Source organism: Euwallacea fornicatus, chromosome 1 (assembly GCF_040115645.1).
Source record: "Euwallacea fornicatus isolate EFF26 chromosome 1, ASM4011564v1, whole genome shotgun sequence".
NCBI classification, from domain to species: domain Eukaryota; kingdom Metazoa; phylum Arthropoda; class Insecta; order Coleoptera; family Curculionidae; genus Euwallacea; species Euwallacea fornicatus.
The window spans coordinates 8107774-8124923 of NC_089541.1; the positions used below are offsets into that span (position 1 = coordinate 8107774).

General features: G+C 36.2%; 1 protein-coding gene across 5 annotated transcripts in view; it reads left to right on the top strand.

Moving 5' to 3' along the window:
- LOC136341163 (5-hydroxytryptamine receptor-like) overlaps positions 1 to 17150 on the top strand; it is a 142423-nt gene that overhangs the window by 110287 nt on the left and 14986 nt on the right. For all 5 annotated transcript variants that reach the window (XM_066286116.1, XM_066285869.1, XM_066286209.1 and 2 more), the window contains one exon: positions 5815 to 6058. In XM_066286116.1, the coding sequence (XP_066142213.1) occupies positions 5815 to 6058 (244 nt within the window). The remainder of the gene's footprint in view (positions 1 to 5814; positions 6059 to 17150) is intronic.

Consider the following 17150-nt stretch of genomic DNA (forward strand, 5'->3'; position numbering starts at 1 on the left):
CCCTTCTGAAATGAATCTGGACTAAGTACATAATGAAACTGGAATCAACGTGACTTTCGTGATTGGAAACTGTTGGAATTGGGGCTAAATTATTGGAATTCGGTTAACCACACAACATGGATTTATCAGAGGCTGCTATCTAATCTCCCTTGATTTATAGTAAAATCCATTTAATGGCATGTCGTATTATTGCTATTACGTTGGGCTAATCTCGGTTAATTGGAAACTGCCTAAAGTGGTCTCTCCGGACATCCTAAGTTGTTGTTCTATTTACACCATTTCATTTTCATGGACATCGCTATCTGCTTGAGAATGATACTGCGGTACGAAAATAAAGGAAATTTTTCATTTAAACTTCGCGGATACTATAAAATCATGAAAATTTTTTTGTAAGTTGGTAGCACTGCCTGAGGCATCTATGCAATATTGCACGTCAATACGTTTAATTGTTGCAGAACTACATGTGTTTTTGTAAACACACATAAGTGTGTTTTTCGATTTTTACTAAGCCTGACTTTGTTAAAGGAAAATGTCCTGTTGATTTTGAAAAAAACCCTCTAAAGCTGCTCAAAATTTAACGTCACGTTGACAGTTTTCTTCGGTTATCGTGGTTTTGTGCATTATGAATTTCTTTCACCAGTCCGAACTACTCACAAGGAATATTATTTGAGCGTTATGAATCCCAAGCTATTTGCATCAAGGGGCCAGAATTATGAGCAGACAATTCTTAGTTCTTGCACCATCTCACACTGCGTTGGTTCTTCCAGAACGTTTTGCCAAAAACTCAACCCATATCGTTCCACAACCACCGACGGATTTAGCACCGTTGGACTTCTGACCGTTCAATAAGCTCAAAAGGCCGCTCTGGGGATACCGTTTCGACTTGATTGAGGAGATAAAAGGCGAATCGAAGAACGTATTGACGGCCATCCCGGAAAAAAAACGCCTCTGACTGTTTCGAGGATTTGAGAAAACAATAGCATGAGTGCATTATGTCGGGCGCGGAGTATTTTGAAGACGATGAAATTAATTTGAAAAAATAAATAAAAATTTCGACTTTGGAAATAAATTCACCTTGTTTTTTGATCACAATAGTAGGTAGCAATGGTGTATGTTAATACAAGGACTGAAGCAACGAATCGAAATTTTTAAAATTATTAATTTTTTGTATTAATTTTGAAAATATTAAAATTTTTGTATCGGGAAAGATTCGATTCCTGAGTGTTTTTGGGATACTAATATTTTTTTACTCAAAATTGAGTAATTTTGTCACAACCCCGCGTACAGTATCGGACAAAATTAGAACGACTTTTTATTTTTATTATTTTTTATGATATGTGTGTAATATAAATTCCTACACTAAATTGAACAATTATTTCAAGAAAAATACAATATTTATGCAAAAATGTAGTTGAAAAAAAAACCATATTTTTCTAAGATAAAAATAATATAAAAAATATTCCGTGATCGACGCGACAAAATTAGAGCGACTTGTGCGATTTCTAAATAAATTGATAATTAAAATTTAGTATTTTGTCCAATATCCTTTATTGGCAATAACTTGATGACGTCTGTTTGGCATTGATTTTGTTAGATTAGATATTGTCTCATTGTCTACAGATTTCCAAGCATTTTGTATTTCTTGCCACAGTTGATCCTTATTGGAGATATTTTTGGACCAACTATCTCTCAAAGGTTTTCTATCGGATTTAAATCCGGTGACTGAGGTGGCCATTGTAATTGTCTAATATTTTTTTCAACAAACCATTGCTTTACTATTTTAACAGTGTGTTTCGGGTCGTTGTCGTGTTGAAACACAAATTTTAAAGGCATTTCCCATTCCACATGTGGAAGCATAACATCTTCTAATATGGCTCGATATGAAAACCTATTCATTTTATGTTCAATTTTATGAATAGTGCCCATGCCATAAGCAGAAAAGCAACCCCAAACCATGAGGTTGCCACCACCATGCTTTACAGTGCCAGAGACGTACTTAGGATCGGGCCTTTTCATAATAGGGCGATGTATGAACTGAGCACCGTCACTACCAAAGACGTCGAATTTGGATTCGTCGCTGAATAACTTTGTTCCAATCTTTGGCAGTCCAGTGTAAGTAGCGGTTTGCAAACAACAGTCGACTGTCTCGATTTTTTTTTGGTCAGCGGTGGTTTCTTCGCTGGTCTTCTTCCAGGAAGTCCCATTTCTACCAAACGTCGCTGGATGGTTCTTGAAGATATACTAGGGTTACCTAATTCTAATGAAATTTGATTTGCAGACAAATTTGGCTATCTCTGACTAATTCTTTTTATTCTCCGATCTTCTTACTTGCTTGCTTTTCTTTTTTTTCCTCCTCGTTTTAAATTTATAACCTTTCCAGGAAGCCGGAAATTTTTGATAATTTTCGAAACGACTTGTTTTGTTATCCTAAATTGCTCTGTTATTGTTTTCTGTGGTACTCCAGCTTTATAGGCCTCTATAACTTTTTCTTTCAAATCAACTGAATAATATTTTCCACGAGGCATCTTGCACTATTAGACTGTATCAAACAACGGTACATGCGATCTACTATTCACATCAACCAAACAGAAAATTAAGAAGTCGCTTTAATTTTTTCGCAAAAAATCTAGTCTGGTATTTAAAAAATGTTGGTAAGGGACAGCAATTCTAGATAAACTGAAAATAAATGCACAAACAGAAATGCTAGATGTTGTTAATAAATTTTCTATTTTATTTCCTTTATGGGGTCAACATAGAAAAAATAAAAACATATTTTAGCGAGTCGCTCTAATTTTGTCCGATACTGTATATGAAGAATTTCTGACAACACTTGCCCGAAAGCGCTCAAGCTCATATTTAAAATTCACTTATATTCGATGCAAAAAAGTCCACAAACGGTCCTCAAAGGGTCGAAACACTACCCTAAATTTCCAGCATAAAAACTGTAAAATTTGATATTATCCTATAATACGCTTAATTCTGCCTGTAACTTGGACAGCCGCAAAATTTGCCTTTCAAGGAGGAATAACAGAGGGTTTTCTAGTCATTCCGCACAATATTCCCGTTGCTCCATCATTTTATTTGCAACTTAAGTTACCTCTAGCTACAAACTTTCTACATAACTTGACGTCTTTGTGCTAGGCAGCAGCGCAAAGAAAATTTTCACGCCGATCACCTCGAACTAACATCAAAGAAAAGTTATCACGAATACCTAAGAAATCTTAAAAAGCATATAGTTTACCTCGATTAATCGCTCAAAACGAAATATTAGTTTATGCTGAAGTTATTGTGTTGTCCATTATAAATAGTAATAACATCCCTAATAGAACCTCTCTGGAGCTATTTTATTAATCAGTTTCCCAGCACAATGCGGATTTCCACAGCATTTCAATGGAATTTGGCTTTCAATAGGATTGCCGTTTACAGATTACCTCTGATTTATTATCAGATGATGCGATCATGAAGTCGGATTCCCACGTCTAATATTAATAATGGTGATGCGAATATCGAATATTTGCGGCATGGATTTAAGGATGAAATGGGAATCTTTTGGAAAAGTTGTGCGTCATTAATCTAAATAATAAACAATGTTCCTAATTTAGGACAATAAGTGAAACTCCATTCTTCAATGGGAAAATAAGAGTCTTTACGCCTGATTAGCATGCCTCGAAACAGAATTAATTAAGGGCAGGCCTCTTAAGAGTTTCCAAGAGCCACTGAACCTAAACAATAGGTTATATAGCAAAGGTCAAACTCATTACTGGAATTTCGCACTTTCAATCCACTTCTAGATCCGTTCTCAATTAAATGGATTAGCGAAGCTCATTTGTGAGAGAACTTAGCGATTATGTGGCATTAACTTTATTGTTGGATGAGTAATTGCAACACATGAGCTCGATTCAGTTGTGGTTTTAATGCACCCTTGAAATAGGAATGACGCTTTCTATGCTAAAATTTATGCCAGAGACATGTAGTATTTAATTGTGAATCCTCTCTTCCGGAGCCCTGCGTTTATCACCTTAATTGGCAGCTATTAAAACCTAATGTCTGGGAAATGAGTAAGTGAGTTCACGAGAAACCACATACTTGGGAGAACCTGAGTTAAACCTTCTAAGTTATTCCAAACGGGAAAATCGATTAAATAGGATTTTATTTTAAAGGGTGTGGAATAAGATTAATCAGGTTTCCGGAATCAGAAATTGTTTTGAAAGGAATTACCGCAACTGGGGCAACTGAAGCATTAAGGATGAAATACACAGACGAGGCACAGAGACATCTGAAACCTGACAGGTTTGATGAGAGTGAAAGTCAGTGAAAGGCGAGAGAGAGAGAACATTTAAATAATGGAAGTAATAACGGAAAATTCATATCGAAATGAGAATAGAATAAATACGTGAATACAAGGAGGGGAAAATTCTTGAAAGAATTAAATTTTAACAGGAACAGTACAGAGTTATTCAAACGCGACACCTCACTCATTTTATGCAAACACAAATGCGCTTAGAAAAGTAATTTTTTCACCACATTAAATAAGAGGACATAAGCTAAAATACATGCTAAAAACATTCAAATGTGGAATGCGACGCTCGGCGCCGCGACGCCGACACTATGTTTTTTCAGAAAGTTACTTTTTTTTCAAAAACCTGAACAACGATACGCTCTAGACAAGTTGTGCGTAAAAAGATTCTATTTGCCTAATATGTTCATGTGCATTTGTTATTAGGTCCTTAATGTGTTCGTATTTGTTTCCCCTGTAGCGTTTAAATGATTAAAATTTTCAAAACAGTTCTGAAGCTTTCATTTAACTAGAAACTTCGTAAATGCTCTGTAGAGTCCAATGAGAAAGAATTGATCCCGATTATCTTCTGTTTGCATGGGGCAGTTTCTCAATGCTATCCCTATTCCTCCTTCCCTATCTTCCGTTCCTCCTTCCATATCCTCAATACCTACTTACATTTCCTTATTTGCAATTTATCGTAGCGATTCTGAGCTCCGCTCTAAATTTATTTGAGATAAAAGTCAACTTTTCCTCATACGTACACGTCTCTTCCATGTTCCTCGTGAAAAGATTTATACATTGTTTTATTCTTTCTTGACGGGAAATAGTTCTCCGAATTGAGGATATCCATATACATAAAAAGGAAATATCCATATACATGAAGAGAAAATACCCATAAAATCCACTCACTATGCACGAATTTAGCATTCAATAAAATTGTAATTTGTTTGGAATATATTATATTGTAATCCCTTTCGAATACATATGCTTGTTAATACCCCCTCGGACCAGCAGTTGCAAAATATTATTAAGCTAATTTTGGCAGCAAAATAGCTCATGTCATGTAATGTGGATAATATGAAAATATAACACGCAATTCTGTGGGTATTAAATTTCATTGAACTAATTTGTTTCATTTCCTTTTCTGCGTCAGTTAGTATATGGAAGGAATCAGCAATAGAAATTATTGAATAATGAGAGAGAAGTGAATGTTACGGGATTTCGCTGCTCTACGTCGATTCATCAAAACCGAAAGAAAACGTGGATGGAGCTGAAAGTAAGATTGAGCTGACAAAAATAAACAAAAACCCGCATCGCTCCATTTCTCCAAGTTCCCAGAACTCTATTGTATTTCTCTAGTTTGTATTTGATTTGTTACAACATTCAAATTCATCTTTCAAGGCAATTAGACCCTCCCGGCTTTACCGCAAGTGCTTTGTTCTAATAATAGCTCATTGTTTTATTGAAACCCTTAATTAAAAATTATCCATAAATTTCCCTCATGCAGGCAATTAAGTCGTCTCTTTTTTTTTCAGGAAACGTCTTCGTCATAGCAGCAATACTTTTAGAAAGAAATCTCCAAAGTGTAGCAAATTATCTGATCCTCTCCTTAGCCGTAGCCGATCTTCTTGTAGCCTGCTTAGTGATGCCTTTGGGCGCAGTCCAGGAAGTCAGTCAGGAATGGTCGCTGGGACCTGAATTATGTGATATGTGGACTTCTAGTGATGTGCTGTGCTGTACTGCGTCAATTCTTCATTTAGTGGCAATCGCTTTAGACAGGTAAAAAAAGAGTGTGCTTAATATGGAGGTTTAAATAATCACGGCCCGTTCGGTGTCCGCTAAAATTAAAACTCGCATTTTTGGGTCGAAGCATCCGGCTGGAAGCTGAAAACTTCCGTTTTTGAAAAGGTTCCTTGTGCCTTCAAAATGGTAAAATAACCAACTGAACTTTATTAAAATGTTCTTTAAAATTTAATATCAAAGTGGCACCACATCTCAGCAAAAACTAGCAAATATCCGTAGAAATCTTTGAGCCGATTAAGTTTATCCACAAAATATTGAGTTATCGACGACAAGACTGCAACATATGCTGAATTGGAAAGTTTCCAATAAATTATGCTGGTATTTTAATTGTACAGGGTGGCCATTACACATACAGCAAAAGTTCTACCAGGAATATCAGGTTTGAAATATTCTTAAGGACTATTTTCGTTCCATTACCACCTAAAACGTGTTCAGGTACTTCTTTCTATTTTTTTTTTTTTTTTTTTTTTTATAGAGGGAAACCTTCATAGGTACCCGGTCTGATGTTCGTGCGACCGGGTTATGTGGGATTCGTCCCTAAGTGGGACGCCTACCCACTAAAACCCTCCTCTTTTCACCCTGAGTCCCCCTCGGAACCACCGTTAAGTATTACTTCAGGGGGGGGGGGGTATTTCTATTGGCTACCCCCCGCCGTCTAAAGGCGGGCCAGCCAATCTTTTCCTCCTTTCCTCCTCTCTTGCCCTTCCTAAAGCTCTCCTGAATGCCTCGCATCTTCCAGTCCCTGTCCTATGCCCCTTTACATCACAAATACTACACGTGTCCTCCCCTCCACACTCCTGTCCTTTATGACCCTCCTGTCCACACACAAAGCAGCACCTTGATCGATCCTTTCCCGTACAGTCCTTGGCAACATGTTCAAATCCCCAACACCTATAGCATCTTTTTATCTCCAGTCTCCTTTCCATCCTACACCTCACATATCCAATCCTAATGTGTGGGTCTCTCATCAGTTCCTCTGCATCCTTTTCCTTCATTACCACCGTGATCGCCTGCGTATCCCATCTATTCCCTCTCATATCCCCCAGCGAAAAATCTCCCTCACTCAGTCCCTTCACTCTTTCCATTATCGCCTGTTTTACTTCATCTCTCCAGGTTGTTATCTCCATCCCTCTTATGTGTATAGCGACTCTCTTTCTATTAGGTCCCATAACTGTTACCTTCGTCACCAGTTCCTTTTGAATCGCGTCCTTTATTTCATTTACATATTCTTCCTCATTTCCCATAGTAACCAGAATTTTTCCTTCTTTTGTTGTTCTTAAGCCATTAATTTCTTTATTTCCCGTTTTATTTTTTATTGACATTTTTATTCTATTCACCGTCGTCTCTAATAGTTCTCCACTTTTTCTTTCCACAACCAGAGCGTAACTTTTCCTTTTTCTTCTTCTATTTATCTCCTCTTCTTCCTGTCCGTCCGTATAACTTCTTTCTATTGCTTTTCCTCCAATTATCACATTCTGTCAATGGCTTTTGCATATATTGGTAATGCTACTGACATTAATTCTTCCTCCCGAATAAACGAATGTCGTAAGAAATGCAATAAGGAATTTTTGCAATAACCATGTGTGGGTTGAAGAAAATCCACATGAAGAACTTGAAGATTGTGTCAACAATTAACTTTTGTTGACGGTTTAAGTTGCAATTGTTAGTTACTGGCTAATGAGACCATTATTTCTATCAGGAAGAGTGGCCGGCGAGGTGTACAGGGAATTTTTAGAACTTACGCTACCTCAGTTTCTGGAAGATGTGTTGGTAACAAGAAATGCTATATCGTTTATGCATGACGCTGCACCAGCATATTTCAGTGTGGTGCACATAAATTTTTAACAATGACATACGGAGGTCGCTAGATTGATCGAGGTGATGAGGCCTGACTTACGGTCTGCTCGATCTCCAGACTTAAACCCCCTGGATTATTTTCTATGGGGGCATCAAAGTCATTAGTTTATGATACTCAAGTAAAAAATGTGAAAGATTTAAAAACTTGGATCATTACTAGGTGTAAATAAGCAAGAAATTATTCTTGTGTTTTTGATGGGGACCGGCAATCAATGAGAAAAAGATTATATTCTTGCATCCTTGCTGAAGGGAGTCATTTTCAACAGTTTTGGCAGATCAAGAAGCTTCACATGTAATATTTAGTACTAAAATGTTGCTTTTGTTAAAAATTTGTCTTGCCCTGTGACTTCAGAACAAAGAATCTTGTGAAAAATCATCAAAGGACAAAATATTCTTAGAACAATCCAAAACATAACCCCCTGAATTTTTGCCACATGTTTAATAAACATTTTGTATTATTTTTGAAAGTTTCCTGAAATCTTTTCGTCAATATGCGGGTAATAACTCTTTTGCCAGGGACACTTTACATTTTCTGTTACAACAGAGCGGTCCAAAAAAGTTTCTACAACTTGTCGTAGAGCAATGTAAAGAAATCCTAAACTAGTTTACGACCACATAAATTGATGTTGCTGAGTAAAACTTTGCAGTAAGCCGTCACCGCCTAGCTGTACACGAGTTTTAAATCTGACATATCTACCCACATACAAAATTGATCATGATTCTAATCTTTCCTCTAACTTTTAGTTCTGGAACTTTCCCCGAAAGTAACAAGTGTTCTGGGAAATCGCAACGTCTGATTATAAATTATACCCCTATAAGACAAATCTAAAGTTAAAGTTTTCTATTAAGGAAGTTGAAAGTTACTTTATGATCATTATCAGATTATGTGGCTTGGAGTTAAATACCGTTTTTTTTTCCTGTTAGCAAGTCATTCGGGTAGAACACACAGATTATCAGGAACAAGGCTGTGCACTTTACCACAACAGTTTTATGATGAACCCCCTCATAAGGCCGCCATAAAAATCAATGAAATGGGGGGGACTGGATAAAGGTTAAAATCTCGGTGGATGTTTTAAACAGGTCAACGGTTTTATCGACTCAAAATTTGTTTGTGTATTGGATGATGAAAGCACATCAGTTCACAGACAACGTAAATACGCCTGCATGTCCAGTTCAAGTATTTTTTAAAGGTCAAGAGTACGACATACAATAGATGACAATACATAGATTTTCCGCCTCGGTGCATTTAACGAACTCTGCGAGATTTCATTCAGTTTGCAGACTTAAAATCATCGCTTCAGAGACGATCAATTCCATAAGCCAAACCCTGAAACTGCTACACGAGAGAAAAAATGAACAGTGCCCTTTGAGGAGAAAATCCTGTATCTTTTTATGGGGAGGACGATGAATGTGGATATTTACGAGATCTTAAGACTCTCCAGACGGTTTGATGCGTTCCCACTTTTATATGCAATCAAGTTATGATTGCCTCAGGCATACGGGTTATTGTTGAGCGAAAATCGTGTGGCTATTTGGACTCGCTTATTACAGTTTCTTTGCACAGAGGGCATTGAGGTCATTCCCGGAAATGGTGATTTATGCGGGAGGATTGTTTTTATGACATGAAATTTGTTGATGTTCAATATGAGCGAGTCCATTTACTGAGATTTCTGGCTCGACTGTAGTAATCACATAAATATTTCATGAAAATACTGATCAGGTTTACGACAGAGTTGTTGAAAAATGACAGAAGACTACAAAGTATACGTTTACATGAACGTTGATATTTTATTCAGCAATGAAGAAGAGAAGCTAAGTTTGAACATTTTACAATTTGACGTTTTTATCACCAGTAACTAATGTATTTCCAGTTAAATTCTACAAAACAAAATAATGAAAAAAGCGTGACACAATGTTATACACGTGAAAGTTAATAGAAAAATCGGCAAAATTGCGCATAGCAATAAATTATGTGCCTGGAGTTGTAGGCTGCAAGTGAATGCACAAATTACATTCATAAATAATTTTTTAGCTCAAACAGGCATGCGTTATTAAAATCTGCTTCAAAATCTGGGAAAATTGCCAGCTACGTGGCTATTAGATAATATACGGCACACAATTTTCTAAATTTTACATTCGAACCAGACAAGTCTAATACTTACTGTCTGATGAACTCTCAAAAATTCATTTAATACGTTTAACGAACAAAACTCAACGTCCTTAACTCAGTTGAAGCAGCTTACGTACGTCGACGTATTTAATTTTATCGTCCTTAGAATGCCCTCAGGACATTACGTTAAAGGCATCTTTGAGGCTTTTGCGATCTTGAAAACATCAGGAAGACGATGGATAAAAGACGATCTCTAAATGAAGAATTTGTGGTTCTATTTTTGGAATAAGAGTTTTAGGATTAAAGTTCTGAAACTCCTGCCCTTTGTCGGTCTGATGTATTATACAGGTTGTTAATTAAATACATGAACTTATTTCAAGAGATGAATCTTTTGCAAATTTTATCATATAAAGTAGGAACTTTATATTTTAAAGGAATAAATGTAGGTCCGCAAAGTCTTCATTTAAGGACTAGTGGATGTTGAAATCTCATTTTTAATTTAGTTCTTTTTTTATATTTTCGGACGGAGATGTAACAATTGGACAAAATTTGATGACAGGAGTTTTTTATGAGGTAGAATCCAAATAGCGTCTTAGGTTTTTGATTACTGATAGGGGATACCGCATGCAGTGTTCCATCAGATTTCAATTGGCGCTAACTTTTTTGCGCTGCACTGTATGCCACTTTTGTACTAATAGGCTTATTGTACATTTACTTCTATTGAAAAAAGGTGCTTTTGGAAAATGTCTGTGTGCCGAAATAACTGTTTTGGATATAAACGGGTTTGCAATTAACATGACTTGGGTAAAATTGATTTAATGACAATTATTGAAATTATCAAAATTAATTTGATATTACAATAGTTGTTGGAAATGGCCTTGTCTGACTTCTATACATTTATTATATATCACGTTCGGTGTATTTACAATTTTGTCAAAGTATCATATTTCTATCCGAAAATATGAAGAAAAAAATCAAATTAAAAATGAAATTTCAACACCTTCTAGTTCTTATACCAAGACGTTGTCCCTACATCCGTAGGAACTTTTTATGTTAAAATCGGTTAAAGATTCATACGTTGATGTAAGTACATGTACTCAATGAACACCCTGTATTTAGAGTTCTCAAATCCCTTAGTGCTGAAATCCTTGGTTTTCCTTAGGCTTTCGTCAGGTTTATTTCGCTTCAAGGAGACAAATTATTTTTCTCATTATGGGACGTTTAAATGCACAAAAGACGTGCATTTTCAGGGCTATACGGGATGGCCTAATGGCGTATGGGCGGAGGAAAACATGCAACACATTAAGCTTTTGATGATGTTGTAAAAAGAGCTCAATTCTTTACGCAAAGAAAATAACATTAAAAATCCTTCCAATGGATAACAGACACGCTACAGCCATAATTCCTATTTCCGGAAACTGACGGCTGTTAGATTATGTTGCAAATGAGCGACCAAAGACATGCGGTCATCTTCGTTTCTTCCTCCAAACGGTTTATTTCGCTATTTCACTTACTCTTGCTGCTATGTTAACGATATAAATAGAGACATAATGTCTTCGTATGAGACATAAAACCCTCGACCCCTCATACCCATCCGAGCGAACAAGGTTATTGAATAAACGTCTTCTACGGCTTTTAGAAATTTACATTCCATAGACAGACATGGAATGATTGGAACGAAAACAATTTATTCACCTTCTAGCAAGTTCCCTGAGTAAATATTCTGACGTTAGCGGAAATCCTCGACTCTTATCGAATTGGAAAATTGAGATGAAATATTGGTTTGACGAATGACGTGATTTTGAGCAAACAGGGGTTAGATTTGATGCATTGAATCATTACTAATGCCTGTGACATGGTACAAAAAAAAATCATTTTTTACAGTAATACATATCCTCTAACGTAGTATCAAAGTCTCAATAGCTAAGTGGGAAATCTTGTTTGAAGACAAATTCAATTCGGACATCGATCCCCGTCGGAAGTTCCTGGATGGAATTGTAATTAATTCCATTCAGTGAGACACATTCAAATAAATAACAGCACGCCCAGATTGTTTGACATATTTCGAGAGATTTATCATAGACTTCCCAATGCATCAGGCTATTACTTTTCATTTTTAGAAGGACAAAAGAATGAAAAATTGCCCTTCCAATAGGAGTGAAAATTACCTATCATCGACATAGAACACGTGCGGATGTTTTCGTTTAGTTCTTATAGATTATTTTATTTCGCAACCATTTAGGCGGCCATCAAACGGATAATAAGTTATCCCACCCCGAGCAAAATTGGGGAAAACATAAAAATTTGTTATTCATGAAAATATGAACTTTAGGGTTGCTTTAGAGGTTCCTTACTTTTCTAGTCGGGGTTTATTCTAGCGGTGTTTGGCTCAGGTCGTAAAATGCAAATCTAGGTTAGCAATAAACTTTCGGTACGTGCAGCTAACAATAAGGATGAGGTAGAAACTGACATCATTTTTGCTGTTGGATATTTTAACAGGAGTTTTTAATTTGCTGGTTCTCTTAAGTGCGGACGCGGGCAATTTTCACGTTTTGAGCAATAAAGATTTTTTCGTAAAAAAAATCAAAATTTTATTTCAACGAACGAATTGAACGAGAACATGATGGTCATAATGCAATGCAATGTAATCTTGTTGGTCTTAAACGAGACAGGAAAGTTTGAATTAAAGTTTAACTCAAAAATTGGACAGGCCGGAACAATAAATGGTTGATTAATAATCAAAAAGGTTTCATCCTTTCTGATGATTGCCTTCAATTACTGATCTGAATGATCAAATTTCATCGTGAAACAGTAGCATCTCTCTGCGTCCGGTCATGAGGACCTTCAGTTTATTCAGGACAGATGGTCTTTTACCGACACGTGGCCCTTGAAGAAGAGAACTGATGACAAAAAAATGGTGTTTCTATTCACGATTGCTTTATGATTGCGTCTGGGTTTTCTAAAGCTTTCAGACTTGTAGAAAATGGAAGTTGTTGCCCCATGCCGGTGATTTCATTAGGTCAAAATGGAAAATTTCTAAAAGAATATCATACGCGGCTTACCGACTGTATTCGACGTTGAAGTGCGTAATTTTTCGAATACTGGAATGAAATAGTCTTCGCCACCTGATGGAGACGATGATCCACCGAAGATACTCAGTCTGTTTATTGCAATTACAACAAATAACGTTTTATCGTACTTCCTTGCGCAACTTTGTTTTTGACCTAAAATCTAAACGTACCTGAAATACTCTAAACTCGAGTTCCTTTTGCACATCTCTAATCTTAATCACACTAGGGAACGTATAAAATGCCCAATTGGACAAGCTTATGACATTTTATATACATTCACTTTCATATAAAAAGAAGTACCTCGTAATAATAATATTGTAATTAAGTCCTTGTAATTTTGGCACAATAAAGCTTTATTGCAGAGTATCAAATGATTAGAATTGCAGTAAAACAAAAATAAGATTTATTAATGAAATTGATAATGAGTAACATTACCTCGTAGAGAATTTCAAGCATGTACTCTTTGCGGCATAGTTTGCAACAAATGTCCAATATCCTCCTGGGGTATTTCATATTTCCTTTTGTGCTACCTCAAGATAGAATCATACGTCATTCAAATTGTTTGGAGGTTTGAATAGCGACTCATCGTGTCCCCAAGATGTTCGATAGGTGTCAGGTCCAGTGAGGATGCAGGTCAACGCAGCCTTCCCAATTGCGTTTGTTCCAGGTACCTTCAAGTCGTGGTCGCAGTATGCGGCCTTGTGTTATCGTGTTGGAAAATGTCATTTGGTAAAGGATACAGATATATGGTTATATACGGAAACTGAGTATGTTTTATTGCCTTTGGTTACTTGGCTCTTACCCATCACTTTGTTGCGGCTTGTGGTGACTCATCAGTTCAGACATTACAATAATTACGAGAAAAGTAAATGTGGAGAGTTTCACGATTATCAATATTTGATATACTCCACTTTTTACTTCAATCTAGAACCCAATTTTGTTAGCTTATGTCCAATAAAACTTTGAAAGCGTTCCTCGTGCTGCAACATAAAACCGAAACTAAAAAATCGGAAGGTCAAAGTTTAAAGCCAATAAAATCCAGCTAACCCCGTTGACTTTATTTTTCGGTACTCAAAGTGAAACTCTTTTGGTTGGTCGAAAGAGTAAATTGCTTCGCTCTTTGATTCGATCAACCGCGTTCAAAGTTAACATTCGGTCAAAGCGTTGTAAAAAGTTTTTTGTAGCCACAAATCCCTACTAGCAGTTTTATTCTATAATAGATTAAACTCGAGTGAATGCCATAAATCGGATATATAGAGCAGAAATAATCAGCTCTCAGATTGAGCCGCACCACGTCGATTCTACTTCGGCTAATCAATTTTCTCACACAGAATATTGAACATCGTTTTGTATTTGAAAGTTTCTATAAATAGTTTAAGACCAGTTTCATGGAAGACAGGGAGTGACTTTAATTATCTGATGGAGTCGGTTTGGAATTAAAATCAAATGAAACAGCAATGTAGTGCACTCTCTGACCAACCCGATCGATTTTACCATTTATGCGGTAGAAACCTCAAACATTCCTTTTGCTGGAATAATTTAGAGTCCTAAATGAAATTGCTGTAACGTGTATTAAATTGCATTACGACCGATAGTACGTTTCTCCTCTTTTATATACATTTTCCTTATCCGGGATGAGCTAATACTAACTGTCTTTCCAGATTTATATTATCGAGTAAAAGTAGGATTTCCACTCTGCTATCAAAATGTTTCCATCGGGTTTAAGCATTTCCTGGCTCTTAGTATAATTTTATTTCTTTTTACATTTTCAACAACTTGTCGAATAGGCAAGAGCCTCTTGGAAATATCGTTAAAAAAACCAAAACAAGATCCTCATATATTCGCCGCTTTAAAAACGTCGCTATGAAGTGCGGGAGAGCTTAATTAATAAATCTTTTTTACTTTTTCTATCACTTTTTATTAATTTTCCAATGCATTCTCGCCAAATACTATGGTATGTTCTAAAGAACTGCCAGTTAGCCTTAATTTAATACAAAATTTTATTTAGGCGCTCTTTATTCAAAAACTACCAAAGTGAATGCGTTATACAAAAATAACATTCTTTTATCTGAAATATCGAATTGACATTATCACGGAGGCACGGCAGCAAAATTAAAGTAAAATGAAAAAACAATTTAATTAAAAATAGCAATAATTAAAAAATCCGCTTTTAGCCTTTTTATGTTTTTGATAAGTTTTAATAACGGACGTAACGAAAATGACATACTTATTCTAGCCATGCCCAAGAAATTTACAGGGATTTGAATTTCCTATCACTTCCACGGGATTTTCAAATATTATTTGCAAATTTTCAAAATTCATAAAATTGGCTGATTGGTTAACTTCAGGTATTAACTCGTTTCTAAAAACTGAACGAAGGATGTATTGCTCAAGAGATTATTTTAGATACGGTTCCCGAATCTTTTACACCATCAATATGCCCTCTGAGGAGAAGTTCTTGTGCGCATTAGGTCAATAAACTCAATCAATTTCGTAGATAATTCCTTGGCATGCAACTACTTCCCTCTTCCTTTAACCATGTAAATCTTATCCATTCACCTCATCTCCCTTAAGATATTCTACATATGCTGCCCCTAATATCTAATGCGAACATCTTGCACAAGCCTGTACTTTTAAACCCTTCAAGAGTTTCCAACGAGGGCACTCGAAGACAAATGGGAAAAGAAAACAAAGAATTTCCAAGAGTTTTAAAACCGGAAACACCGATGGTTTCGAGTGCTTTTTGAATACAACTGCAGCTCTTCCATTATATCGGTTTGCATAGGATGGCAATGTTGGAAACCAACTCAAATTGGTTTGACATGTTCAGCATCAATTACTCCTGTTCCCAAACACATAATAATATGCTAACCTAAATGGGCCCAGTTTATGGAACTAATGGCGTGGAGCTCGAATTTCCATCGTATCAATTTTATTTCCTGTTTGTAGTGTATTAAATCTGAACTAACGGGAACATTACTGTGCGTAATAGACTGGAATATAGCTTAAAACTAAGAGCCCTAAGAGAAAAGCTTTTAGGTTATAAAGCTTTTACGAAGATAAATTAGGTTTCCCGTCGCTATACTACGTTACTCTTAAATTGCCGAATTATTATTGCACGGATGACTTTGTAGGTTTTGGTGATGAATTTTATTATTCGAAAGTGAATCGATCAAGCCTAGTGCTATCGATGATGTACCAGGATAGTTGCAGAAGTACCCGACTTAACTCTTAAAGAAAACATATTGGAAATGTTGAGGTATTTTTTGGTCTCCGTTGAGAACAAGAAATATACACTTCTACAGAGTAGTGAGAATTTTATTGAGTAAGTCCTTATGGTACGAGTGGCAAAAATGAACTAACTTACAAAAACAAAAACGAGCCAATGCAATTGACCTGCCAGCTAAGGTTCTTAGAATTAGACAATACACACGTGCAAGCAATAAGAAAGAACTTTCACCAAGAACTACCCCAGTCTGATATCTATAATAAAGGATTGCCAGATGAGTTCGCATATGGCCCTTTCTAGAAAGAACCAAGAAAATCGCTAAATTCTTGCAACATGAACAAAAAGCAAGCTGAAACAAAACATTCAAAATACAAGCAGTGTCGCATCATAATTTCAACAGGAAAATATTACATTATTTTGCCACATAGTCTCCTTTTAGATTGATGTACTTTTCCCAGCGATGTTCTATACCTTGTTAATAGTAAAAAGCTTCGAATGTGTGAAAATGGATATCAACCTCAGACTCCACCTCTTCATCATCATTATTGACGAATCGTTTTCCATCGAACCATTTTTCCAATTTTGGAAATAAAAAATAAGTCCAGGGGACCAAATCTGGCGAAAAGGTGGGTGAGGGAAAAGCTGAAAAGCAAGTTGGTGGAGTTTCGCCATTCCGACGACGGAAGTGTGGACTGCTGCGTTATCTTGCTGAAACAAAACTTTCTTTTTCGCCAAATACGTTCGCCTTTTGCTAATTTCTTCACTCAAGCGTTGCAATAAATTTGTATATTTTTCCCTTTT